We start from the raw sequence: 25680 nt of genomic DNA, 5'->3' as shown, positions 1-25680 counted from the left end.
GTCGATCGTTGGTTGATCTGCATTGCGTTGCATTCTTTCTTTCTTTCTTTGTCCCTCTTCTTTGATTGTCCTTGATCCAGTCTCTTTCATCCAACTTTTATACCGAAAGGAAGACGCAAATAGACAAGGGTTGGCCAGAAATACCTACCTTACCTTGCTTTCCCCTGCTCTTCGACTCTTATCCTTTCTTTCAAGTCCACCGTATCTGAACATCACCACCTCCATCATTCATTCCTGCCATTGAAGCCACACTCCAAACGGTCCATCCGCTTTTCGTCGCTTCCGGCCACCTGCTGAAGCTTGGCGCTTCTATCGCCCGTCGCCCCCTGAAAGGCCGCCAAAGCTGTGGGGGAGCCTTCCAGTGGTTAAAAAACATTCCAACCATTATTAGTTACCTGCCTACAGGTAGCCTGCAGCCTGCATTCATTTCGACCCTGTCCCCGTGTGGCGTCCATATGAGACAGGCGGCTGGTGCTGTTCCAGTTCCATCTCCCTCCAGCATCATCTCGGTTTCGCATTTCTGTTTTTTCTTCTCTCCATCATGAGCATCAGCCTGGGACGCAATGCGCCGTTGTCCCCGATCTCTCTAGGCGGTAGCGAGTTTTCTGTCTCAAAGTATCAAGGTCCCGAAGACGGCCCCTATCCCAACGGTCGCTCCAATCTCGCATCGCCCCCGAATTCGGGTGGCTCCAACAGCACCATGAGTATCAACGGTTTCCCCAGCGCTCCTATCAACGGTCCAGGACCTGGTCCCGGGCCCGGGCCTGGCCCTAGAAGCACTGGAGGTCCCTCGCCGCCTGCTTCAATTGCTCGGTCGAGTAACGGCACCCAGCTCTATGCTCGCAGCGAAAGCGGTCGTAACAGCGTCCGCGGCGATCTCGACGAGTCCGTCCTCAGCGAGCACTATGTTGCTCTGCGCGCTTTCCTCAATACCCGCGACCCCAATCACAAGCAGCAGCCCAATAAAGCCCGCGACAAGCTTTTGCGCCTTTCCTCGGTTCAATTCTATGAGCTGAGTACCGATGTGTTTGACGAATTGATAAGACGACAGGCCACTGCCAGGGCTCCGCCGAATGCTCCAAATGGTCCTCCTTCCTTTCTGCTGCCCGAGAAGAACTTTCACCCAAAGCGAAACCAGGCTCGCCAAAGGCTATCGTCTCTTGGCCCACCGCGATTTCGAGATCTAGCCGCCGATGTCTATCACGAATTAGAACGAAGATTCCCTCGATTCGTAGGAGCCGATCTCGCCCGTACCGGAAGCCCCATGTCAATCAGGGGGCCGGGTACTCCAATTAATGGTAATGGCTTTCCCCCTCGAGGTCAAAGCCGCATGAGGAGACCCTCTGATGCACCATCTATGAGAGGTCCTGGACCGACAGATGCTTACGGTATGCCAGCATCACCAGGTGCCCAGAATGGCGATTACGGACGCCCAACCCCGAAACAGCTCAATCAGAATAATACGATCGTTCCCAACAAAAGTATAATGCTCGAAGAAGACGACGAAGGTGAAGGATTTACAGAACCGGACCCGAACCGTGAGAGCAAACGGAGTGCTGGAAGCGGTGTGACTGCAGAGGTTTGTGTTGCTGCAGCTTAGAAACAACAAAACGCCTAACATTTCACAGGCCGATAAGAAGCTCATCGAGGACTATCAAAATCAGGTACGAGAACTACGTGAGAAATTGGACAGCATGGAGGATGCCATGAGGAAGAAGGAAGACGAGATGAACAGTGCGTTGGATCAAGAACGTTCTCGGTCTGCAACTACCAACCAGGAGAAGCAGGAATGGAATGACCTGAGGCTCAACCTCGAGAACAAACTAGCTGAGGCGCAAAACTTGAACGACTCAATGAAGCAGGAATTGCAGCGCGTACGGGAGGATCACGATATTGAGATTCAAAGGCTTAGGGACGACGTGACCGCAGCACATGAATCAGCACGCAGCACTGGGCCCGCTGCATCGGATTCAGACCTCCAGCGGGAAAATGATGAGCTTCGACAGGAACTCCGAGAACAACAGCAGGTCACAGAAGAGGTTCGAAAAGAGGCGCAAGAATTCTTGCTTGAGATGCGCCAACTTTCCCAGCAGAGCGGCTCAACACACGAACGACACGCAGAGCTGGAACAGACAATCGAGAGACTCGAGCGCGAGGTTCACGAGTGGAAGAACCGATACGCGGGCGCAAAGACACAATTGCGACACATGCGCGCATCTTCCGCTGGTCCTGGAATTGAACATGATGCAGCAAAGCATGTCCGGGAAAAGGGATTCATGGATGACCGTGGACTTGTCAAAGATGTTCACGTCACCAAGTTTCAAATCGCCATTGACGAACTCCTGCAAAAAGCACGAACCGAAGATCCAGAAAAGGTTATCGACGCAATGAAGCAAGTTGTTGTCAGCGTCCGCCGCATTACCAAGGACATCGAGGTCCCACAGAATAGTGATGAAGACTTCGCACAGCAACAGGCCAAGATCAGATCCAAGGTGTCCTCCACCGCAAACAACCTCATCACAGCCTCCAAGAACTTTGCCCACAGTGCTGGAATGTCCCCAGTCTCACTGCTCGATACGGCAGCGTCACACTTGGCAGCGGCCATCGTGGAGCTTCTTGGCCTGGTCAAAATCCGGACAACCCCCGCTGAAGAATTGGATGATGACGACGGAACTGTAACTCCCGCGGATTCTAGTGGACTCTTTTCTCCTGTAGCTACCGAGCACCCCTCGACTAATCAAGGCGGGCTCCCTCCTCCACCACCCTTCCAGGGTCTTGGTGGCATGCGAGGAAGCATTGACTCTTCGGCATACAGTCCTTTGGGCTCACCTCGCCAATCCGCGGAGCCATATTCCGGAAGGCCCATGTCGAAAGCGAGCGCGGTACCGATCGGGCTCGGGCACTCCAATGCGAACAATCAAGCCAATGGGCAAGGGTCGCATCAGCTGGATCCCCGAGCCGCCGAAGACCTTAAAGTCAGTTACCCTTCGACGCTAGATCCTCAACATTACTAACCAACTATTCAGCTCTACCTTGAGGATCAGAATGCCCTCCTTTCAACCGACATCCAGCAGCTTGTGAACACCATCCGGGGTGATGCTGAGATGCGACAGATTACTGGCGAGATTGGCTCTATCAATGCCGTTGTTAGCAATATCATTTCAGAAACACAAGCCTACGGCATAGGCGAAATGGCAGCCTCGTTGGCAAACTGCAGAGCACGACTACTAGAGGCTGCTGACCAAGGCCAAGATATGGCCAACATTGGCATTGATACCAACTCTCACGAATGGCGGATGTGGGTACAAACTCTGCCACCCATCGCTTTTGGGCTGGCGCGTGAGGCCAAGGAGTTGGCTCAACAAGCCGGCGATATGGCTAGACCCGGACGACCTGATGACTTTTCGTAATTACCTTTCACTTCATTTCTGAGAATCCGGACTTTGCCTTTGCAGCCGGAAAACGCTTTATACCCCCCCTGAACGCCAGTTTTGACGCTGGCTGGATTAGCTATTTGATGCTGTCCTAGTTTTTTTTGTCTTGGATTGGTCGATGATATCGAGACAACGTTGAACGTATCTCGACGATGAGCAGGTTGAGATGAAAAAGGGACATTTAGTTGGGTAATGTTGCACGCGGAAAGCATGGGAACGGCGTTAGGATTGCTGTTGGTAATGCCTTGTGCAGACAGACATGAGCCCTGGATTGAGTATATATATACATAAGTGTGCCGAGTACCAAGAGGAGGATCGAACATGGCTTTGATCTTTGTCCAAAGAGAGTTAGATGACGTCCTCCAGTTCAGACAAGACTATACGATGGACGATGATAATAGAGATAGACGAGAAATGGAATGTTATCGACTATCTATGATATCCTTTCCCGAGCCGTGTTTATGTCAAGCTTTGGTTGTTGGAAGATTTCGAAGTCTACCAAGTTTATTACGAGTTGCCTATCCTTAACATGTCCAAGTATTTATGTTACTTGGACAGGGCTCCCTAAATGGTAAATGCTTCGTTTCTCTGCTGCCGGGTATCAGACTTCAGCCCTGTACAAAAAAGAACCAAGCTCCGACTTTGCCAGGCATTAACTAATTGGTTAACCTCCACTGGAACTAAGCGTCATACATAGACCAACATAAACCAACCCATCTCGATTCGACAACAAACACATTCCAATTTAAAGTATTAAGCCTAAATATAATGGCTGACAGCCATGAATTCCGCAGAAGAATCCTTCTGCTTGCCACAACAGGCGGGTTTACTCATGCAGGTACCTCTCCAGAACCCTCCAACTTACACACATCAAAGCTGACACGACAATAGCTCCAGTTCTCGAAATAGGCGCCGTCCTCGCCTCTCGGGGCCATGAGGTCCAATTCGCTACCTGCGCAGGCCAGGAAGATTGGACAGCTAATTATCCCTTCATTAAAACCGTATACACAGTCGGTCCCGCCGCTTCGGAAGATGATTTGGATGTCCACTACGAAACAATGCGTCTTTGGCGTCATGAGCACGGCTTCGGTCCCATGATGAGGTCAAAATACTTTTTTGACAACTTCTGGACTGATACTTACAAGTCTCTTCGATCTCTGTGTGAAAATGACTCTACGAGACCTGACTTTATCGTTGCAGATTTCTTCGCCGATAGCGCTGCGAGGGATATGTTCAAGCAGTTCAATATCCAACTAGCGAGCGTCTGGCCTCAAATGCCTTATGCCATGGCTCCTGTCAGTTATCATCCCGGCCAGCCTGGGTTTCAAGCCGATGGTGCCTTAACTTCGGAGCATGCTCCTCTATCATCGCGGTTCTGGAACGAATTTGTGGTTCTCGCCGCGCTGCCTGCTATCATCCCCTGGTTAATATGGACCAAACGAATGCGTGTTGATGCTGGCGTCAACTACAGTCACTCTCTTCTCTCCAAGCCTGACTATCTTGTTCTGGTCAACTCCTTCTGGGGCCTTGAAGCACCGAAGGAATTGCCGCCTCTCATGGCACCTGTTGGACCTATCTTGAGCGACGAATACCTTCCAATAGACGACGACCTGGCTCAGTTTCTGAGCAACCATGATAGGACCATCTACGTGTGCCTGGGAACGCATGTCAATCTTCCGGGTAAAGAACTTGAAAAGTATCTCCTTGGATTCATCCAAGCTCTCGACGAAGACTCGATCAATGGAGTCATATGGTCTATTCCCCAAAAGCCTCGCGCCAATTTCGACACCATCAAGTCTTATAGTCTATCTGATGGTTCGAGCATATCCATCACTGATCTTCTGAACGATTCTCACCCACATTTTCGGCTTCCCATCTTTGCACCACAACGCGCCATCCTAGCACACCCTCATACAGTCCTCTTTCTCACTCATGGGGGCGGTTCCAGTGCCAACGAAACTCTCTTCCATGGAACACCAGTCCTCGCTATCGGATACTTCTTCGACCAGCTCTGCAACAGTGCCCGACTAAAAGCCGCTGGTGTAGGTATGTCTCTCGACAAATCCTACCTGACACCATCCTCCATCTCCTCCGCTATTGCAAACATCACAAATGACGAAGACGGTTCCTTTGCAATAAATGTCCGTCGTATGCAAGGCATAGCAGCTCTCAACTCTAAACGCAAACATGTTGCAGCTGATCTCATCGAGGAAGTTATGATAGACCAAGAACTTCGGTTCAAGAAAGGTGTTGAGTTACGGCCAATGCATCTGCAGACAGCGGATATGCGTATGCCGATATGGAAGGCGAGGAATTGGGATATGTGGTCCATAAGCCTCACGGGTCTCGCAGTTGGTGGCGTGGCAAGTTGGTGGTTTGCAACACATGGCTGGAAGAAGTTGCCCGTCATACTGGCACGCTCTGTAAGACTCAGTAGAGGATTTGCGAGGGGAATACTTGATAGTCCCAGATCATAGTGATTCTAGACGAGTTTGCCGGGAACATGTAATAATATAATATAGATGTAGAATGGTCTGCATTAAGGCCTTACTTGTCAAACCCCTTCTCTCTTAACTTCGCCATATTCTCCCTTGCCTTTTTACCCTGCCACAATGAGCGTGATATTCTTCAACCTGTGTTCTATAAATTAAATAGAAGCTCTGCAACGCCGCTCTATTTCTGCCTCAGTATCTATAGCCCACTATTACATAGTTCATATGAGGTTGAAATAAACAATTACTGATTTACCTTCTGTCAAAGGTGCTCCTAGTCTTCAAGTCTATTAACCAATGAACTCGTTTTGCGCCAGCCCTACATATGTCGTAGAGACCCATAACTACCCCGCAAAGCGTGAACTACTGAGCATCAGCCAAAAAGATGGATTTGCTGATATTCCAGTACCAACACATCATGCGTCACGTTGATCGTGGCAGGGTTCGAACCTGCGACCTTTTCCGATAACTTGTTATATGTAACATTGTAAAGGAAACATGATAATACCACTACACCACACGACCGGGTTTAAGGGCTTCTGCGGCTTATTATGATATCTATATCATAGGTTGCGGAATGTTCGAAGCATACGCATAAATGCCCCTCGAAAGTGTTTGACGAGGGCCTTGCAGTGAAAAAAGGACTGAGCTAACTGTTATCTGCAAGATTACATGCTATTAAACCCTAAGCATTATGAACAAGAAATATAAAAGGAAATACCTTTAGTTAATAGTCTTCTAAAGATTATCCTAAAATAAAGCTATAAGTCTAACTAACAGCTTTAAATAAAGCTACCCACTTCTCACTTCTATCTTTACATCTAATAAATAGAAATTTCTTATAATTAGTTAAATATTCACTGTAATATTTATAATTCAGTATGACTTACTTCTCATTTGGCCCACAGCTACTATTTGGGTGATGTCCATCAACGCCCACTCCCAGCGCTTATCTTATCACTCACAACCAGGTCCTGATCTGACGTCGCGCAAGAATTTCGGCCCTCACTTAATAAACTCCTAACACTAGAAACGACATTTCACAACACGAAATCACCACAATGGCAATGTCAAGAGCCAATGGTCCTCTACGAACATGTCTGCGGCAACTAGTGCGCTCAGAGGGGTACGGCCCGTCTCACAATCTTCACATCATGCAATTGACTGACCAAACCAGCCCAGCTCCTCTCCGATCGATAGCCGCTACACCCCGCGTCTTCAGCACGTCTCCCTCTCTGCTCAAGAAGCGCAAGATCACAGCCCCTAGTAACAGCCCCAACAGCGCCAACGCGAAGGCTGCTGCAGGCTCCATGAACAAGGCCGAGTTCGATACAGCAAAAGTGCCGATGCCGGATCCGGAAGATCCCCTCGATTTTACAGCTGTCATTGCTGCTTATGCTCCTATTGATGCGCACTTTAAGACCCAGCTGGCTGGTATGATCCATGGCGGACGATTCAACCCTACCAATTTGGGATCCCTGCCTGTGCCCATGAAGGATCATGACGGTAATGATGTGACATTCCCTCTACGAGAGCTGGCGCAAGTCGTTCCTCGGTCAGGTCGAGCTATTTCACTGCTCGTGAACGACAAGGAGTACATCAAGCCTATCATGTCAGCAGTGCAGGCAAGTCGTGAGTTCAACCAGCAACCACAGCGATCAGAGGACAACGAGCTTGAGCTTCTCCTCAAGGTGGAGCTCGAGCGCAAGGACGACGTCGAGCGACGAATCAAAGAGACAGTACAGCACTGGAAGGACCGCATTCGCAATGCCAGATCCAGACATGAAAAGACACTCAAGGACTGGAAGAAGTCGGGCACTGTCCTCCCTGACATTGTCAAGAAGGCCGAGAAGGAGCTTCAAAAGGTACAAGACAAGAAGATGAAGGAAATTGACCAGGAAGAAGCACAGACCATCCGTCAACTATAGATGGTTATTGTATGATAGGATAGATGCAGAAAATTGTAGTATTACATATCGTGACAAGTGTACACTGATCCTAAGATCTAATCTTTTAAGCACGCGCCTTTGCGCCCTTTCCAGCAACGGGCTTCTTAGCCAGCAGCGACGTCAACTTCGTCTCAAAGGAGTCGACATCGTTGGTAGAGTAAGTTTCGGCCCTGAGATGCCATGAGCGAGAGAGACCAACAGGGTCTGAAGCGAACTTGGGTGTCTCATGCTGGCCCTGAATAGCCCGTTTTGTGATGACCTGACGAATAGCCTCCTCGGTGTCTGCGATGATGGGGCCTGTAGATTCTTTGCCTTCAGTCTTGAGCTTCTCCTGGAGGTACTTCTCGGCAGCCTCCTTATCTTTCGGGTCGGCAAAGAAGCGAACACCATTGGCCTCTATCTCAGAGGCGTAATATTTGGGCTGGAAGGTGTCTGGTGCCCCGACATGATCCGCTGTGCCGAGGACACTGAGGTTCTGGAGAACTGTAGCCGATTTTCCAGAGGTGGAATTTGGTGCAATGGGCGCAAATTCGTTGATAGATTCGAGCGAGAGAGATGGCCTGTATTCGGAGGCGATGCCGAATCGAATGTTATCGTCGAAGGATTTCTCATCGGGATCCAATGTGTTGAACTCGTTTCGGTCGATCTTCTTCTTATCCTTGTCCTCTTCGTCCCTTGGCCGTCGACCGTTGGTTCTTCCACCTCGGCCACGAGCACGGCCTCCGCGACCGCCTCGTCCTCTGCTTGCACCGAAACCACCACGACCTCTTGTCGGTGAAGAAGTTCGAACAGGTGTGGCGGATCGATCCTGAACTGATGATCCTCCTCTAGCAAGCCCACCTCGGCCTCTGAACATAAGACCTCCTCTTCCACGAGCTTCACCGCGCCCTCTGAGGCCCCCACGTCCGCGCAGGGGCATGCTCTTTATATCGATAACCTTGGGACCACCAGCCGAGCTTCGAGGTGGCCTCGGAGTGCTGGGGCTTGGGCCATCGGCGGCCTGGAACTGCGTTGTCGAGAATTGGCGGGCGTAGTTTCGAAAAGCATCCGAGACCTGCTCGAGCTCTGGCCTTGTTCGGCTACACACCGAACGGAAGGCGTGGCGTTGCATTTTGGGGTGGTCGTCTGATGTGGTGAAGCTGATTGTCTGTGGTTTCAATGATCAATTTTCGTTCTAAACTCCATGACTAAGCATTTCACCCCGCATTGGCCAATCATCAACATCACATTCGATTACGTGCAAGTTATATAAAAAAGCATAAACATATTTATAGGAACTGTCTGTACTCAATTCCTGGTGCTATGCACAAATCAAGATCTCGGATCTTGCTATAAGCCCATAATACTCTATAAGGCATCCTTCCCAATCCTCCAATCAATCATTTACAAGTGCGCCTCAAGTATAGGCCAACCTTTCCCAAACTCCAAAGCGTATACACAGCGGCGCTATTCTGGGATTTGTGTACCGATTCAACCATTTCAGGTCTTTTGATTAGGACAGTTACGCCCGTCACTCAGAACAGAGCCGCGACCTTGCGGCTGTCACACCGTGGTACTGGCAACTGGATACTGAGTGTGCTTGTTCTCGGTACCCAAACCCAATCTGACCTTTTCATACTCTGGTTCAAGAGTCGATCTGTTTGCGCCGCTCATTCTGGTGAAATTGGACAGCAATGTCCGGGTCGCCCTCGGATTGCCGTAGTTCGTTTAAATGAATGTCTCAATAGAGGAAGTGGCATGAAAATCGGATTCGTGTTTACAATTTATATTATTACACGCTCTGAGGTTGGACCATAGCGGGCTGTGACAATGGTTAGACAGGTTTTGAAGGTACTTTCTTGTGGAACATACCGGACTGTTGAGCATGTGCTGTCGCTTGTTTCGGCTCTTCTTGATATGACTCTTCAGAGCGCTCGAATCAAGAGGCTTAAGAAGCTCAAAGCTACAAAGTAACTCCGCAGACACCGACATAACAGCGCCCCAGTTATCGAATTCACCACAGTACTACAAGGGTTAGCCGGATATCCGAGGAGACGCGGAGACGTGTTACTTACATTGGGGGCACTAAAGACTGTTACGAGAACCCTATCATTGAAGAATTCATAACCATCCTCAACTACCATGTGCGCACGACAAATAAGATCAAAATCATGCACGGCCAAAAATTCGGTAATGACTCTTTTGCCAAAACAATAACTGACACCTCTCTCGTTGGCTTCCCAGTCTTGTTCCATGTCTGCGGGGTCAGACCAAAGAAGATCGTTCAGTAGTCCATAATCAGGGACATCTGTCGGTCGAGCAATGTTTCGAATATCGTCCATGTGAACTAGCGCAGGTGAAAGTCCTCCGTGAACGCAGAAGATCTTGCCCGCGACAATGGCAGCAATAGGTAGAGTGTTAAAGCAGTCAATAAACGTCTTCCAGATTTTGACATTGCACCTTCGCTTGCATTCATCGTAGAAGCCATAAACCCGCGTGACATTGGCGCACTCGTGATTTCCGCGGAGGAGAAAAAAGTTCTCGGGGAACTTGAGCTTATAGCAGAGTAGTAGCAGGATAGTCTCCAGAGACTGCTTACCTCGATCGACGTAGTCGCCGAGGAAGAGGTAGTTCGAGTTGGGGGGGAAACCACACATCTCAAACATTCGGATAACATCGGTATATTGGCCGTGGACATCACCCACGACCTTTACAGGGGCATCCAACTCCAAGAGAGCAGGCTGTGACAGCAAGACTTCCCTAGCCCTCTGACAAATGGCCACAATCTCAGCGTTCTTGAGGCAGACGCTCTTGGTGACCTTCCCAGCATAACCCGCATCCAAGAGTCGCTTAATAAAGTCATCGAGATCGATATCCTTAATCTCAGACATGGCGACATTGGAGTTTCCTTCTGTCTTGGACTCAGCAGAAGGGCTGTTGACTGGGTTGATGGTGTTTTCTCGCTTCACCAAAATAGACTGGCCTGGAGCTTGCATGTGCGCAGTAGCTCCAGCGTTGACAGACGGAGGTTGGTCAGAAACATGATCAACCTCTCCCGACGCTTGCGCAGCGCTCACATCGTGGGCACCGCCCTTGGTGTTTCCTTGAACGGGAGATGGAGGCGGTTGATCGTCTCCAATGGCCGAATCTGCGAGGGCTGATTCGGGGGCTGACATGTCTGACGCAGCGGTGTTAAGCGGAGGAAGCTCACTGCGGCTCAGTCGAGAAGAGCTTGAACGTCCATGCCTACTGGACCGTCGTTCCTCAGTCTTTGTTTCAGTCGCAGTGTCACCATTGGATAGAACCTGTGAGTTCCTGGGACTATCAGACTTGCTACCACGAATCTTTGAACCTAGAGATCGAAACGAGCGGGACGATTCCTTGGTGTCAGATCTGCTGAACGATGGGTAAGATTGGAGGGGTCCATCAGGCCCGGCCGAGCCGGAGCCTTTGGAGTTGGATCCGCCTGGAGTGGAGTTGTTGTTTCCCATGGTATTGTTTCCCGCGACTATCAACAGTGGTTATTCCAAACTTCACTGGTGATGGGCGGCTCGATTCTTATCGACTCCCTTCGGCGCAGCTAAGGTTGAGCTTGGGTCAAGGGGGATGTTAGGGAGGGTGAAAGAAGCGATCGAGAGTTAAGAAGAAGGAGGAGGAGCGGCTACGACGACCCCTTGATGCGTCCGTTTTGGGCAGTTTTGGAAGATGCTTCAAGTTGAAGCACGAGATGTTGAAGTGAGTCTGCGGGTGGATTTTTCGGCGTGATGACGTCGTGGGGAGGCTTGTTTAACGCCGGGATGAGGCCGGAGACGATATAAAAGGCGAACGGAACGAGATCGGAGATAACGCTGAAATAGCAAAGGCCGAGTTCGAATCTGGAAAGAGTCCACGTTAGGCTGAGTCACACTTGAAGAGGTTGACGCTGAGTGAAGATTGCGTATGGCAGGGTTACGGGCGCATTTTAAGTGTTGACGACGCGGGTGGAAAAAAATAGGTATAGCCACAGTGTGGAGGACCAGGTAGACTTACATGGAGTGGAGGAAGCTATCTGAGGTACTAGGCAAGACAAACTAACAACAGAAGCAAGTGAAGTAATTGTAAGGTGAGATTGAATGAAAAATCAGATTGCCAAGGCGTTTAAAGGCAAAACGTTGAGTGTCAGGTGTTGGTGGAAGACGGTATCGGTATCGGTATGGTTATAGGTATACCTAGGTATAGGTACAGTTTGTAGGTGCTACAGTGCTGTAGAGGCGATGGAGCAAGATATACAGCGGGCGGCGTAGTTCGCAGGCGATGACGTCGATATAGTAGAAAGGACGACAAGTCAAGTGCCTGAATCAGACACTGGCGCAAATAACGATAGGCTCAACTATCAATTGCAGCGTGCGAGGAGTTGGAATTTGTTGTGAAAGAGGAAGAAACAATGAATCAAGTGTGTTGCAGAAGTGAAAAGATAAGTCAACTAGAGGTAGAAGTAGAAGCTAGGTAGTGGTAGTGGTAGTCTCGTCTCGGCAAGGTATGTACACACTAACACCTCCACCTGGACCTTGTTCCTTACCCCAAGTCTCTTTCTCTCCCTCCCTCACAAAGCAAAGCAAAGAAAAAAAAGGCCAAGACGAGATGAGGAGTCAGGTTGGGCCCGGCCGAGGGCCTACAACGCGCAGTAGAGCAACGGAGCGGAGCCGGATAAGGTCAGTTTGGAAGCGAAGTGGCGGCTCAGGCTCAGGCTATAACAGACAGTGGAGGACGGGCATGCTTGGACAGGCGCAGGCTATGGAATAAGGTTCCACACCCTCTTCTCTTGCTTGTCGGACAGAGTTCAGTGATTCCGAACTAGGGCGCCTTGTGGTTAGTGACAACAGTTCAGTTGACGTCTTGAGAGGATCATTGGACGGAGCTGACCTCGTCGTATTGAGGTCACTCGAGACAAGACAAGACGACAGACAGCAGAGGCCAAAAAAAAGACTGAAACAGAAGCTCAATGACAAGCACTGAAGCCAAGACTGGTTCGTCCGGGGTGGTTCTTGATCGGCGCCCAATGGAGGGGAGGCTCAGCAATGCGAGGTTGGGCGTGAAGCAGGGGTATCAAGCGATTGCTTGATACGTGAGAATGTGGGAGGGCCAAGCTTGACAAGACTTGATAAGAGGCGAAGATTCTCACCAAGTTGTCTATTCTCTGCTGTTTCCTCTGACTTGATATCCTCGGCATTCGTCCTCCGCATAAACCTGTCATATGGTGGTTTTCCACGGCAGTCGTCTCATTATCTTTGGGTCTCGGGACCTGAACCGGAGACTCGAGACAGATTTGGACTGGTAAGATCTAATCTGGACCTCTATAAAAATCGACATGGATTGATTCGTCACCCAAAGACCACGAAATGCAACGGCTCCAAGGCCCGGGCCCCCCCTGATAACTATCCCGAATCCCTGGAGATTGACATTCAGACTGACCTGAGTTGGAGACAACTGTTGGCACGTGCGAGAGCTTGTTCTGTCTCGACCATTCACTGATTCGAAGCAAACGAGAAACTCGGTCAAACATTGTGACTCTCGATCTAAATCAGTTCACATATAAGTACAACAGCTGCTACATAATGGCGAAAAGGCCAAGTCTCAACCCCTCTTTCTACTATGACTACATACGAGAGCATAATGATGTATCAAATCACAGTCCATCAGTCAGCTCTTTTGAGGCCGCCGTTCTCGCCTCCGTAGTGAACCAATAGTTTGTCACACTAGACACTACGATAACACAGTTTCTGTGCAGTGACAGCTGACTATCCCTCGTGCTTGTCTCACCGAAGACATCCCCGCGTTGGCTTGCCAGGTTACAGCTGGTCTAGTGCGCACTATTCCTTTTCTGTGTAAAGGTGAACAACACCGAGGAGACGCATCGCACACTGTAACGATGTAGTTAAGACAAAACATGATTAACAACAAACTACTCTGACATTATGGTTTCTGTATCCCCCAGGCGTCTAATCTGGCGTACTAGCCTCGGATAAAATCACCATAGAACCATATACCACCAGTGCTTGATACCCTCATAAAATCGTGGGATTGCTGCTCCAGAAACACTTCCAGTTCTACTCGGATGTCGTGTTCCTGTCCATGAGAGTGCTCTTTCATATAATCTTGCCTCCGTGTCAACGGCAGCTAACGGCATACAACCAAAGATTTGCAAACAACCATGCGGCTGTCGTAGTTGCAGCCATCGGCGTTGCCCATCTTGATGAGCATGGGCGAGATGGCAAATTCAACAACAGTCTTTGACGACAAGTCTTTGCCCTGTATAAAGGCCTCCATTTCAGTTGCATCGAATCGCTGGTTCTTCGAGCCGTCGCTCTCGGGCCGGCGGATGGTGAATATTGCTTTGGAGTTCATCAACATCTCGTCTAGCTCTAGCGCAGTATCAATGATGGCCTTCATCTCCTGGAGAAGGTCAGCGTTTGGTTTGCCTTTAGGGAAAGCCACGAAACCTTTCAGCCCCTCGATCTCCCAAACTGCTCGGATCCTGAATGCTTGCTCGTTGCGGACAAAAAATGTCCAAACAAGGCTGCACCTTGTGCAACCCATCGTGCAACATGGCGGAGAGTTGGACCACGGCCTGAAGGTTTGTCTCCCTCAGGAGCAGCTCCTGCGAGCAGTTGTTAGATGTTAGTAGATCATCTCAAACTCGAATTTAGTACATACCAATGAATTCAGCCCGGATCGCTTTGAAGTTCATTCCGTGATCGCCTCCCATAATCTCACTGCCTTCCTCAATGATCTCTGCTACAATGGCCCACAGATAAGCGCTGATGACGAACTCTTTGTGATCATCGTTGAGCAACAACTTTTTCGAGCGTGGCACGGCCATGGATAGTCGGTTCTTAGTTTCATCGTTCTGGGGACGGTGAATCTGGCATTTGGCCAAAGATCTGCTCATGGCCCGAATGTTGTATCCAAGCTGCTTCCACTTGCTCTGAATAGCATCATCCGATACCTTTGTCGAACCTGTCCAGTTGGCACTCTCGGCGAGTAGTCGTTGCTTGTCCCGCTCCCTGATAGCATTCTCAAGCTCGGTGTTGGAGTCTTGCAGCCGCTTCTCTAAGGCCTGATACTCGTCCTTCAGTTGTCGGTACTGATTATCAGCATCAATCTGTCGACCGCGAGACTTCTCAAGCTCTTGATACAAGGCGGCTGCTCGCTCTGAAGCTGGATGCCCCATCCACTGGGCTATGCTTTGTCCAATGTTGGTAGCAGTGGAGGAGAGATGGTTCGCCACTTGCTGGAGGGCAGACCGCTGCATATCTATCTGTTGTGCAGAATGTTGAAGAAAGCCGTTCACTCGCGACTCTTGCATAGTCAAGAACTCATTCATAGACGAATTATTCTGGCCATTAAAGCGATTCTGGGGTACAGCATTGCTCTGTCGTCCTGAAGCACCGCCGTAGTTACTAACATCCACGAGGGGACCAGATGCACCAATAGGATATGCTTGTTGCCCAGTAGCGATGAAATTTCCAGGTTGAGCCCCCATACCAGATTGGTGTTGGCTCGAAGTCTTTCCTCGAGAGTTCATTCTGACTTGTCTGACAGAGTTGGGATGCAATAGTGACTTTGAGAAGTTCTCAGTAAGTGCAGGGGATAAACAAGGAGAAGGGGTGTTCTACTTACAGGAATATCGCACGAACCTGGCTCTCAAGTTCAAGGTTGATAAAAAGGAGTGTCCCCTATTGAGACTTTTGGTGTAAGAATTTCAAGTAAACGAGAGTTAGACGGGAGATGGAGAGAGGTAGAGAAAGAAATAAAATTCTAAAGTTCTCCCTGTAAAAGGAGTGGTGCTGATGGGAGGAGCTGGAGCCACTTCGCCGTGACAGAAAAGCGTGCAGCTTAAGCAAACGGGCTTTCGCAGACAAGGTAATACTATTAATTCTTTTGTTGTGATGATTCACTGCCCCAATCATACACTGCCATCTTACACCGTCAATATACGTCTGTTTATCAGTTGGCACCTGGCAAGCACTGTCAACACGTACTATCAACACTGGCAATCACCAAAGCGCGGGCACGCGTACAGGCATTTCTTTCTCCTCACTATATCTTTCTCTCTCTCTTCTAACTTTTTTTCTTCTTCTCTCCTTATATTCCCTTCGACCCAAACGTTCTCTTCATCTCAACAACCTTGCTGATATCATCATCCGCCTTTGCGAGGAGAACTCGGGCATCATGACCGCCAACCCACCAAAAAGCGATGCCATAATCATTGGCATCGACTTTGGGACTACGTAAGCTTATCATCTATGCGTTGGTATTGAGGACTGAACGTGTTCTTAGATATTCCGGTGTTGCTTGGGGCATACTCCTGCCAGCCTGGTGACATCGAGATAGTCACAAGCTGGGATTCTCAACTTAACCATTGTTCGGACGTCGAAAAGGCGCCCACACAGCTCTTCTACGATGAGAAAGCTCAGGGTGTCAAATGGGGCTATGGTATCCCTTCCGAGAATGAGCCACTGAAGTGGTTCAAGCTATTGCTTCTTGAACCCAAGGACATTCCTGTTGAAGTTGCGGCTTCGACCCAACTTCAGGAAGCTCGTCGCCTCCAGAACAAGGTGATGAAAGATCCTATTGAGATTATTGCGACCTTCCTTCGCAACCTTTGGGATCATACCACTGAGTCTATCAAGCGTACCCTTGGCGCCGATTTGGTCCGACGATGCAAACTGCAGGTCGTAATCACGTTGCCAGCCATCTGGCTTCCATATGCTCAGCAGCGAATGAAGCAAGCCGCTCACCATGACTACTACCGCCTTCTCTCAGGTAGCGCAGTCCAGACCTCTAACACAGTCTACTGCACAACGACATACCCTCCGCCGGCAAGAGCACCTAACGGCTTAGCCAGTGTTCGAGAACTTTGCACTGTCACCTGGAACAAGACCATTGATGTCAGGAAGCTTCCAAAATGGACTAATTGCCAGCGTCAAACTTTGTCGAAGCTCAACTATCGCATTCAGATGGATTGTGAAGATGGAACTGTGAACTTCAAGATCATTCACAAGGGTGCCAGGGTCGGCGAACAAAACTTCGAAGTCTAATTTGACCAGGCCATTGTTGTCGTGTTGACTATCTTTACATCATGTTGTGTACATGAAGTCTGGTTAAGGACAGGACTGTCCTGATATGGTGTGCATGTAGGCTGAGTACAGCAGCTTGCTCAGTGGGCAAAGGCAAACCGATGGGATCTAGCCTCGATAGTTACCCTGAGAAATCAACTTGGGGGAGAATGTGTCTAAAGATGGTACAGATTAGAGTACTTGTCAGAAACACGGAAGATGATACATGACTTTTACGTGTCTATTGCATGTTTTGGTAATGAGTGACGTTTACTTTTGTCAAGCCAATGAAGCTTTATTAGCATTTGGCTCTTCGAACTGTAGACGGCCCTAGGTAAATAAACCCGCTCTAGGATACCCGACGTTAACTTGCAGTAAGTAATATGTATCAGAATGAATACCATCGTCATCAAGAGAAGCAGTACACATGCCAGGTTATGCCTTACGTCCATCATATGCCCAATTTGAAGTTTACCGTATTAATACCGGCACCGGGGCGGTAGGGTCAAAACATCGGTCAGTACGAAAAACAATGACTAGCTGCATGTGGAAGAAGGACTTTGGTGATGAGTGACAAAGTCGTGGCAGCTGAAGTCAGCATCTTTCAGGCTCAGAGTTTGGCCCTTGCATGTGTAATCTTGACCATTCCCAAACCGGTGATAATAAATGGGAAAGTCGGTGGGTGAATCTCTTCTCGGGTTGATAGTGAGATGAATTGATAATTGGGTTTGATGTCAAAATAAAGATGCCGCAGTTTCATCATTCGTTGGCTCCCCCGTAACAAAATTATCAATCAGTTCCCATGTGCCGGTAACGGCGTGGACCGAAAGGCGGTGCAGCAGAGTCTGTAAGCTTCCAGGCTGTCACTGGAAGCCAGCGTAATGTGGGGGGACCCTAGAAAGCGAGTGAGACTGAGAGTCTGAGACTGAGGGAGGGCTGAGCGAGGCAAAAAAACGCGGCAAAATCTAAAATTAGACGCGGTCTACGTACACATTCTCGATACCCGGGACTAGCACAGGCTGTGTTTTGAAGATGGAGGGGAGGCTTTGCATGTCAGTTCCTCCAGACAGGAATCTAGACAGGGGAGTAATCGATAATATCGCGAAAAATGACTTGTTTTGTCTGCTCTCTTGTAAGGCTGCGTTTACCTGATCGAATAGCATACTTTCATCCCACATCGCGATTGTGGATAAGGATTGGGCATGGTATTTTGACGTAACAGAGGCTGACAGCTTCATGCTTTAATTCTTCGTTGTCAGCACAACGGGTGTTTCCATCTGACACCCGCTCTCTTTGACAACGGTAACTCAATCTTGCAGAAACTTAAATTGTGTGATCTTTCAGCAAAAACAGAGCGGTACCGTCTGCGTTATCCCGCCCAGTTGCCGTAGTCATACAAAGTAATCCCTTTTGTTTTTCTTGTTTGTTTTCCTGTGTTGATCATGGAGAAAAAAATCAAGTGGTGGTGCTGGAGGTGGATTATTATCCTAGCAGCTGTCGTCAGCACCAAAAGCTCAGGGTCCCTGCGTTTTTGACTCTGTAGGGGTATGGATCCATATTTTGGTTCGATAATCGTAAAATGTTGGAGGAGGAGGAAGTGATCCGTGGTGTATTAGTTGCGGAGCAATGTCATCATGATCGTTAATTCCGCAATAGAAACTTTCATTGTGTCAATTATCACCACTCAAGCTTCTTCCAGCCACCAAGATCATATATGTACACAGTAGGCTGCCGGGCCAATGACATGATCGTCATGCTGATCGTGGGGAGATCCAAAGCTTACAGCAGTTCCTCCTGCAACAGGACCTGAGGAGTCAAGAGAGTGCAGATAACCTCGCTGTAGCCACAAGCCAAGTTCACGTTAACTTTTCAGCTGCCCCAACTAGCACAGCCTGAGAGAGCAAATTAACGTGAGCTGCGCCCATTCAAGGTTAGACAAGCGAAAAGCGAACGAGCTCAGCTTCATCAAAAACAGTGAAAGCGTGGATGAGTGGCTGAGCGCCCTATCTCTCCACTGTGACCTTCTTAGCGGGAACCTGACCTCAAGCTGTAACAACCAGGCTTGGGCTTTTGGGCTTGGGTAACTGGGGGGAGTCGTAAGCGCAACGCCTCCAGGCGGACGAGGCAGAACGTGATGGTTACGCACTGTACATCACCACCTACAACACTGCCAGAATCACAGTGTGAAATGAGCGCGGGATCTTGCCTGTCCGGGGTGCAGGGGCTCGCTGCGCCACTCCACGTCAACCAACATCCAACCCCCTCATCTGTTTGCTAGTGCGTAACTGTGCTGCAGCACAACGGTTAGTGCTCACGCCCAGCCCAACCTGGAACTTACCTATCCGTACCTACAAGTGGTCCTGGTCCTGGGCTGTGTTCAGCTTTTATAAAACCATCCTCTTCTTCCCTCTGGTGATATTCTCCTCTCCTCTATTATCTCGCCTCATCTCATCTTTCCCTTTATTTACGTTCGCGTCATTTCCTATCCGTCGCGTTTCGTTCTACTCACTCGAATAGAGTCATTCGCTTATAACAGCTCAGCACTCGTTCTGCTAACTCTACGTCATATTCCGATTCGATCTCCGAATCCCGCCGCATACCTAAAAACAACCTCCAAAAACCACACCATACACAGACAGCAACAATGGGCGTTGGTCGATTCTTCTGCGTGCTATTGCCGTTTGTGCTCACAGTCGGCTCCATCATCTTCCTACTAGTCGGTGCTCTCGCTGGTGTCGCCGATAAGTCTCTCTACATCTTCCGAATCGATGTCAAGAACCTCAGCATCAGCCCTGCCGATGTCGGCAACATTATCGACAACCTCGACCTCAAGAACTTAAAGTTGGATACTCGCGATGTGCCTGTGATCGAGGAGCGTGCCGACAAGATCAAGGACAACATTACCGCTGAGCTGCTCGGTCTCGACAAGTACTACGATATCAACCTCTGGGGTTTCTGTAAGACCGACTCAGATGGCAAGCGAAAGTGCGAGAAGCCCGAGTTTGACTGGGCCAACAAGAAGTTGAACACGTCTTATCTCATTGGTGCCGACAAGAATGTCCAGATTGAACTTCCTGATGAGATTCAGGATGCTCTCAAGGCCTTCAAGACTGTCACCAAGTGGACACAGGTCGTCTACATCGCCGCTTTCATCGCTCTCGCTGCTGAGATTATTCTCGGTATCTTCTCCAACTGCTCTCGCATTTTCTCATGCTTGACATGGATCGTCGCTGGTATTGCCTCCACTCTCGTTATCGCCGCTGTCGTGCTCTCTGGTGTCTTTGCTGGTACAGTCGTTGGTGCTGTCGAGGGCACAGCCAAGTTCTACGGCGTCAAGGGTGATATCAACGGTCGATTCTTCGCCTGTGTCTCTATCGCAGCCGCCTTCGCCATCGCAGCCGGTCTCTTCTGGATGTTCACCATCTGCTGCTGCAAGCCTGAGAGCCGAAGTCGCGATAAGAAGAACCGCCGATCCGATGGCGAGAAGCTCCTCGGTGGTGCCACCAACAAGCACGGCTCTTACGCTCCTCTCGGCGACGACCACGAGATGCAGACCGGCTACTACAACCACAACCAGTCCCAGTCTCAGTACGGTGCTCCTCGCTACCCCAGCGGTACTGCCCGTTCTGATCTCGCCTATGAGCCCTACTCTCATCGTGCTTAAACCGCTGCGAGTAACTCAATGATATGATTCCTTAAGTCTGTTTGACTTTGGCATCGATGATGATTGCATTAATGGCGTTTGGTTTAACTTTGATATTCGGGATCGAATGACAGGGTAATGTTTGCTATCGCACTCACGCCGTCACGAAAGAGTTTTGGTTATGTTATCGCTTTGCAAAGGAAGTTGGTGGATATTGGCAACGGGAAGATGTCGAATGGCATGATACCCAAATGTTTTCTTCTTGGGATTACTGGGCAATGAATGGACATACATAGCTATCCTAAACGTTCGCCCTGAAAGCATAAAATATATACAATTTATTTACTATTTTATCCGATTTGTTGTGACGTTTCAACTGAAGAGTTTAATGATACTTCATCAGGATGGGCCGTAGGAGTGAGTGTATAGAGCCAGCCCAAAAATTTTCTCATGGCTGACTGAGAATCCACACAAAACCTCATTCATATAACACAAATTTTAACTCTACATCCAGACTCGCCGCAAGAGCTCTCATGGCAGATAAATATTGCCCTGGTCATGAGTAAGTAAATGAGCGCGTATTTAAAGCTCAATCCATTTTTTATTTCCCGCTGTCAATAATGGCAGATGTGAGTTATGATCATAAATGCCCCTCCCCCGCTATCATGAGCTCACACATGCCAGTCAAGCCTTACTCGGGAATTCTTTCAGGGCCCCATCACCTCACTCGTCTTCTTCCATGATGCGGAGTATCTTCTCGCTGGCGAGGATACTCACTTGACTCTCTACGATCTTCAATCCGGCCATGCATTGCGTGTAGGCAGCGTGCGTGTCTTCTCTGCACAACCTATTCATGGAATACGCCTGTTGGGCAATGGGCGAGTGTTGGCCTGGGGTGCTGCACAGATTGCAGTGGTGTCGAATATTGAGGGATTGATCGCAAACACGACGGATACTCAAGTGATTGTGAAGAAGACTGCCGCTCCAGATTGGATCTACGATATTGCACCGTCGCCATACGACGACTCTTCTGCGGTGCTCGCAACGGCTCATAACGAAGTCGTCCACTTACGCCTGAATGGAGACGGCACACCGGTCGTCGGATCTATTGTTTCGCCTTCGCGACCAATTCTCTACGCTGCGAGACTGAAGTGGCTAGACCAAGACGCTGTTCTTATGGCTGGAGGAACAATCTTTGGTGAGATCCTAGTATGGCGATGCTATGTTTCAGAGAGTCGCTCGGAATTTCTGGCCATATTGAACGGGCACGAAGGATCTATTTTTGGTGTTGATATCTCAGAAGAACTCCCTTGTCAGAATGGAACCAAATTGAGGCTCATTGCAAGCTGCAGTGATGATCGAACTGTGAGAATCTGGAACATCACCGGACGAGATGGGTCCCACCAGAAGCATGACTTTGCTGCACCAAGAGAGACTGGATTCGGATCAAAGGCAGGTTTGGACGACGGGCCTAGGGCGGAAGAACTACGACCTGTAGCTACCATCATGGGACATTTGTCAAGAATCTGGGGTATCAAGTTCGTCCAACTCACGGAAGGCGAAATGCTCCCAGAAAGCCCATTATCATTGTACTCGTTTGGAGAAGATTCGACATCACAGAGGTGGCAGCTGAACCTCGATGTTTCGCCCGAGAAAGTTTCTGGTTCGTTGAAGCACATCGAGACATACTCCGTGCACGATGGCAAGCACCTATGGGCCCACGCTGTGGTCAACAAGGGAGACCAAACCCTCATTGCAACAGGAGGCGCTGACAGCAAGATTTCTCTCATCACACAGCCTGCCTCATTGACCCCTGCTGCGTCAGTTTCAACCCACGAACTGCTTGGGCTTGGCTTCGATGAGATTGCTGACACGCTGCCTAATCCACGAACATTGAAATCTGTTCGTGGAAAAGAGATATTCAGCCGCTATGATTTCATTTCTGATGATCGTATGCTCGTAACAACAAATTGGGGACGACTCCTCTTGGGTACGTTCCGACCGACTTTGGAGTGGAGGGAAATTGAACTGGAAGATGAGCTCAACGTCGAATTTCAGACGTGCTATACTCTGCAGACCATAGGTGACGGTGCTGCTATTCTTGGTACGACAAGTGGCAATCTGTACTACTTCTCTGAATCTCAAGGGGTAAAAGTTCTTGGCTCTGTGCCGGGCAAGATCTTCAACATTTCGATCCTGTCCAGTTCCGTGGGGGGTCTTACAGAACTCATTGTCCATATTCATGGAACTTCAGACTCTCAGTACTTCTCAATCGATTGGTGCACAGGAGCTGTTGTGGCAACGGCAGACATTCGCGGCATCGACAAGAGATTCGTTGCTATATCTGCTGCTCGTTTTAGGAATGATTTGATTGCCATAGGGTCACGCCATGGCTTTCTTGCACTGTTGAGACAGACAGGAAACGAGTTCCGCCCTATCCTGGACTTCAGATTCAACACACGCGATGCTATTACTGGTCTGGTACCTCTTCCGACAACGGACGGACAGGAAGCTCCCCTATACTTCCTGGCGACGAGCAGAGATACAAAGTACAGAATATACGAAATTGAAGATCTCGGCGATGAAGTAAGATTGCATCTCCAGCATGAGGTCGCTGCCCCTTCTGGTGCCGATATAGAAGGTGGTTGGTTTACTCAAGATGAATCTCCCGAATTGGTCTTGTACGGCTTTAAGAGTAAGAACTTTATCGTATGGAACGAAACACGTCGGGAAGAAATTGCCTCGGTTGATTGTGGAGGTGCGCACCGGACATTTACCATTGCTCATGATTCCATTAACCACAACCGTGTGCGATTCGGTTATACCAGAGCAACAAAGCTTTACATTTTCTCACAGCACAGCCCGATACACCGCCCTCTGAGATATGGAACACACGGAAGAGAGATTCGGGGGTTGAGTGCTAGTGGTCGGTACATTGCAACCGGCGCTGAGGACACAACTGTTCGTATCTGGGAGTATGAAGATGAACAATGTGGGACGAAGAACAGTGGTGGACTTCGATGTGTTGCCTCTACAAAGCTTCACATATCGGGGCTACAAAAGGTTTACTGGGTGGGAGATGACTACCTTCTTAGCAGTGCTGGTTTTGAAGAATTCTTCGTATGGTCTGTCCGAAGGCTAGACTCACAGTACAAAGGCCTCGGAATCTTGTGCGAAGCAGTGTTAGAAGACAAGAGTCCTGCCGCAGATCTTCGCATCATGGATTTCGACGCATGCAAAGTTGGCAATGGAAGCATCATTATCACGATGGTTCTGTCAAACTCAACATTGAAAACATATCGTTACACACCAGGAGAAGATTTCCACCTCCTGGCTCGCATGTCGTACACGGGAGCTTGTCTCACACAGGTTCGCCATCTCGGGGTGGACGAGAACGGTCTCTCGGCACTCACTGCTTCTACGGATGGACACCTGATAACCTGGGAAGTTAGTTTCGGAGGGGAATTGGCTAGCCATGCTCTCGTTCAGGTGGCTCCCGTGCACCAAAGCAGTATCAAATGTCTGGATCTCCAGCCAACGCCCGAAGGGTTTTTAGTTCTCACAGGAGGCGATGACAACGGTCTTGGTGTGACAACACTTGTGCCTATGTCAGACCAGTCAGACAAACGTCGATACACAACTTCCAGCCGTGGAATCGTGCGCAAGGCCCATGCAGCAGCAATCAACGATCTGGTGCTCGTGCAACGTGGGGGAAAGACATTCGGCATTACTGTCAGCAACGATCAGAGGGTCAAGGTCTGGAGAGTTCAAGTGAACAATGTGAAACTAGTGGCCGACTCTTATAGTGGTGTTGCTGACCCTGGTGATATTGCCGTCATAGGGGAGAGTGATGGTGAGAAGGTCAATGTTGTGCTTGGGGGAGTGGGTGCTGAAGTTTGGTCGTGGTAGTTAGATTTGTTGGCGTTTTGGGATCAGAGTTCATTAGACACTCAATTTATTAAGCGTCAAAAGTTTGATGGTTTTAACCATAGCAAGATATGAAATTGGATTGTTAGAGTGCCTAGCATGAATGCCTCTCTTGGGCAGCAAAATCCTCTTGATCTGCTATCTTGTCCGAGGATCCGCATAGATTCCAGAGCAGCTTCTAGGTAAGTCTTCAGCTAAACAACACAAAACTATGAAATGGGGTAATAGTGAGTATTCGAGGAAGATGCTACACAAGGACAAATTGGGACCCCTATCCTAGATGCAAGTACTTAGGTCAACTGGGGACAGATTTTGTAGGCATTTAGACTAGGTACTTAGCTATTTCAAGCATCTCGGTTCAAAGCCAGAGGCTTTTCCTGCTCCTAGGGCATGGAAATTATCCATGAGAACCGGTTCTTGATGTTGAACCATGTCTTTCCAACTTTACCAAGGAAATATCCAGATGTGAGGGCCAAATAGCCAACGGGGGCTGTGCAAAATATTGGCACCTTCAGAAGTTGTAGTTCATTTTGTGCATTCTGAGAACTTGGTTACTTTAGATTGCTAATACCAGTCTTCTAAGGGCGAAGGAAACAGTTCAGCACCAAGAAGACGACCGTGAGAGTTGAGAGTTGTGAATGCGCATTATCAGGTGTTCCAAGAGTATCGCCGCCCTCAGGAATGTCCTTTGATAGCACGATTACCAGTGTTGCCTTTCCGATTTAGCGTTCCCTACGTCATTAGATCTTGCTTAGTTCTTGTTATCTCTCAGCAGAGCGCTATCCCAACCTGACAGCTTTGCCCTTGAATATGAGACATTGTCTGGACCCGGACTTTCGGAAGCGGCTGGGAAATGCCAAGACATTTCTCGATAGCCACGCAGTCCCTTGCGTAAGGTGAGATTGTTTAACGGTCGCAACCGGCAGATGATGGTTTGTTCAAATCTATTGGCTGAATGTTTGATGATAAGGCGTTCTTATCCATTACCCCAGCGAGCTCGAAAGGTTGACGAAAATTATGATCGATTCATCAACGCAATGACTCTGCTGAAACCGTTGGTAAACTCAAAGTACTGCAATTAGAAAAGCGTAGGGCTGAGATGACAATGCTCTAGCAACGCTAAGAATGCCGCTTATTGCTTCCCTTGTTTTGTCGTAT

General features: G+C 49.1%; 9 protein-coding genes; 6 read left to right on the top strand and 3 right to left on the bottom strand.

The window, feature by feature from the left end:
• Nucleotides 1–541: 541 nt before the first annotated feature.
• Nucleotides 542–3410, top strand: FFUJ_00755 (related to GRIP1 associated protein 1; the record flags this gene model as incomplete). XM_023571530.1 has 3 exons in its annotated part: nucleotides 542–1579; nucleotides 1629–2975; nucleotides 3027–3410. 3 exons carry the CDS (start codon nucleotides 542–544, stop codon nucleotides 3408–3410), a joined length of 2769 nt encoding a protein of 922 aa, XP_023424751.1.
• Nucleotides 3411–4202: 792 nt separating this feature from the next.
• Nucleotides 4203–5911, top strand: FFUJ_00756 (related to UDP-glucuronosyltransferase 2C1 microsomal; the record flags this gene model as incomplete). XM_023571518.1 has 2 exons in its annotated part: nucleotides 4203–4272; nucleotides 4326–5911. The coding sequence occupies 2 exons, from the start codon at nucleotides 4203–4205 to the stop codon at nucleotides 5909–5911; spliced, it is 1656 nt and encodes a 551-aa protein (XP_023424750.1).
• Nucleotides 5912–6987: 1076 nt separating this feature from the next.
• Nucleotides 6988–7854, top strand: FFUJ_00757 (uncharacterized protein; the record flags this gene model as incomplete). Its single annotated transcript, XM_023571507.1, has 1 exon — nucleotides 6988–7854. One exon carries the CDS (start codon nucleotides 6988–6990, stop codon nucleotides 7852–7854), a length of 867 nt encoding a protein of 288 aa, XP_023424749.1.
• Nucleotides 7855–7939: 85 nt separating this feature from the next.
• Nucleotides 7940–8986, bottom strand: FFUJ_00758 (uncharacterized protein; the record flags this gene model as incomplete). The annotated part of the gene is made up of 1 exon (XM_023571496.1): nucleotides 7940–8986. One exon carries the CDS (start codon nucleotides 8984–8986, stop codon nucleotides 7940–7942), a length of 1047 nt encoding a protein of 348 aa, XP_023424748.1.
• A 660-nt stretch (nucleotides 8987–9646) lies between these two features.
• FFUJ_00759 (putative serine/threonine protein phosphatase-z-like protein) lies at nucleotides 9647–11345 on the bottom strand (the record flags this gene model as incomplete). XM_023571485.1 has 3 exons in its annotated part: nucleotides 9647–9676; nucleotides 9727–9879; nucleotides 9930–11345. The coding sequence occupies 3 exons, from the start codon at nucleotides 11343–11345 to the stop codon at nucleotides 9647–9649; spliced, it is 1599 nt and encodes a 532-aa protein (XP_023424747.1).
• Nucleotides 11346–14010: 2665 nt separating this feature from the next.
• On the bottom strand, nucleotides 14011–15418 carry FFUJ_00760 (uncharacterized protein; the record flags this gene model as incomplete). XM_023571474.1 has 3 exons in its annotated part: nucleotides 14011–14286; nucleotides 14427–14491; nucleotides 14548–15418. The coding sequence occupies 3 exons, from the start codon at nucleotides 15416–15418 to the stop codon at nucleotides 14011–14013; spliced, it is 1212 nt and encodes a 403-aa protein (XP_023424746.1).
• Nucleotides 15419–16065: 647 nt separating this feature from the next.
• On the top strand, nucleotides 16066–16934 carry FFUJ_00761 (related to hsp70 protein; the record flags this gene model as incomplete). XM_023571463.1 has 3 exons in its annotated part: nucleotides 16066–16124; nucleotides 16174–16181; nucleotides 16228–16934. 3 exons carry the CDS (start codon nucleotides 16066–16068, stop codon nucleotides 16932–16934), a joined length of 774 nt encoding a protein of 257 aa, XP_023425523.1.
• Nucleotides 16935–19596: 2662 nt separating this feature from the next.
• FFUJ_00762 (uncharacterized protein) lies at nucleotides 19597–20616 on the top strand (the record flags this gene model as incomplete). Its single annotated transcript, XM_023571452.1, has 1 exon — nucleotides 19597–20616. The coding sequence occupies one exon, from the start codon at nucleotides 19597–19599 to the stop codon at nucleotides 20614–20616; it is 1020 nt and encodes a 339-aa protein (XP_023424745.1).
• Nucleotides 20617–21215: 599 nt separating this feature from the next.
• FFUJ_00763 (related to WD repeat protein WDR6) lies at nucleotides 21216–24504 on the top strand (the record flags this gene model as incomplete). XM_023571441.1 has 2 exons in its annotated part: nucleotides 21216–21224; nucleotides 21280–24504. The coding sequence occupies 2 exons, from the start codon at nucleotides 21216–21218 to the stop codon at nucleotides 24502–24504; spliced, it is 3234 nt and encodes a 1077-aa protein (XP_023425522.1).
• Nucleotides 24505–25680: the final 1176 nt, after the last annotated feature.

Source organism: Fusarium fujikuroi, chromosome FFUJ_chr01 (assembly GCF_900079805.1).
Source record: "Fusarium fujikuroi IMI 58289 draft genome, chromosome FFUJ_chr01".
Classification (NCBI taxonomy): Eukaryota; Fungi; Ascomycota; class Sordariomycetes; order Hypocreales; family Nectriaceae; genus Fusarium; species Fusarium fujikuroi.
The sequence above is the reverse complement of the archived record's forward strand: the minus strand, read 5'-3'. Positions and strand labels throughout refer to the sequence as shown.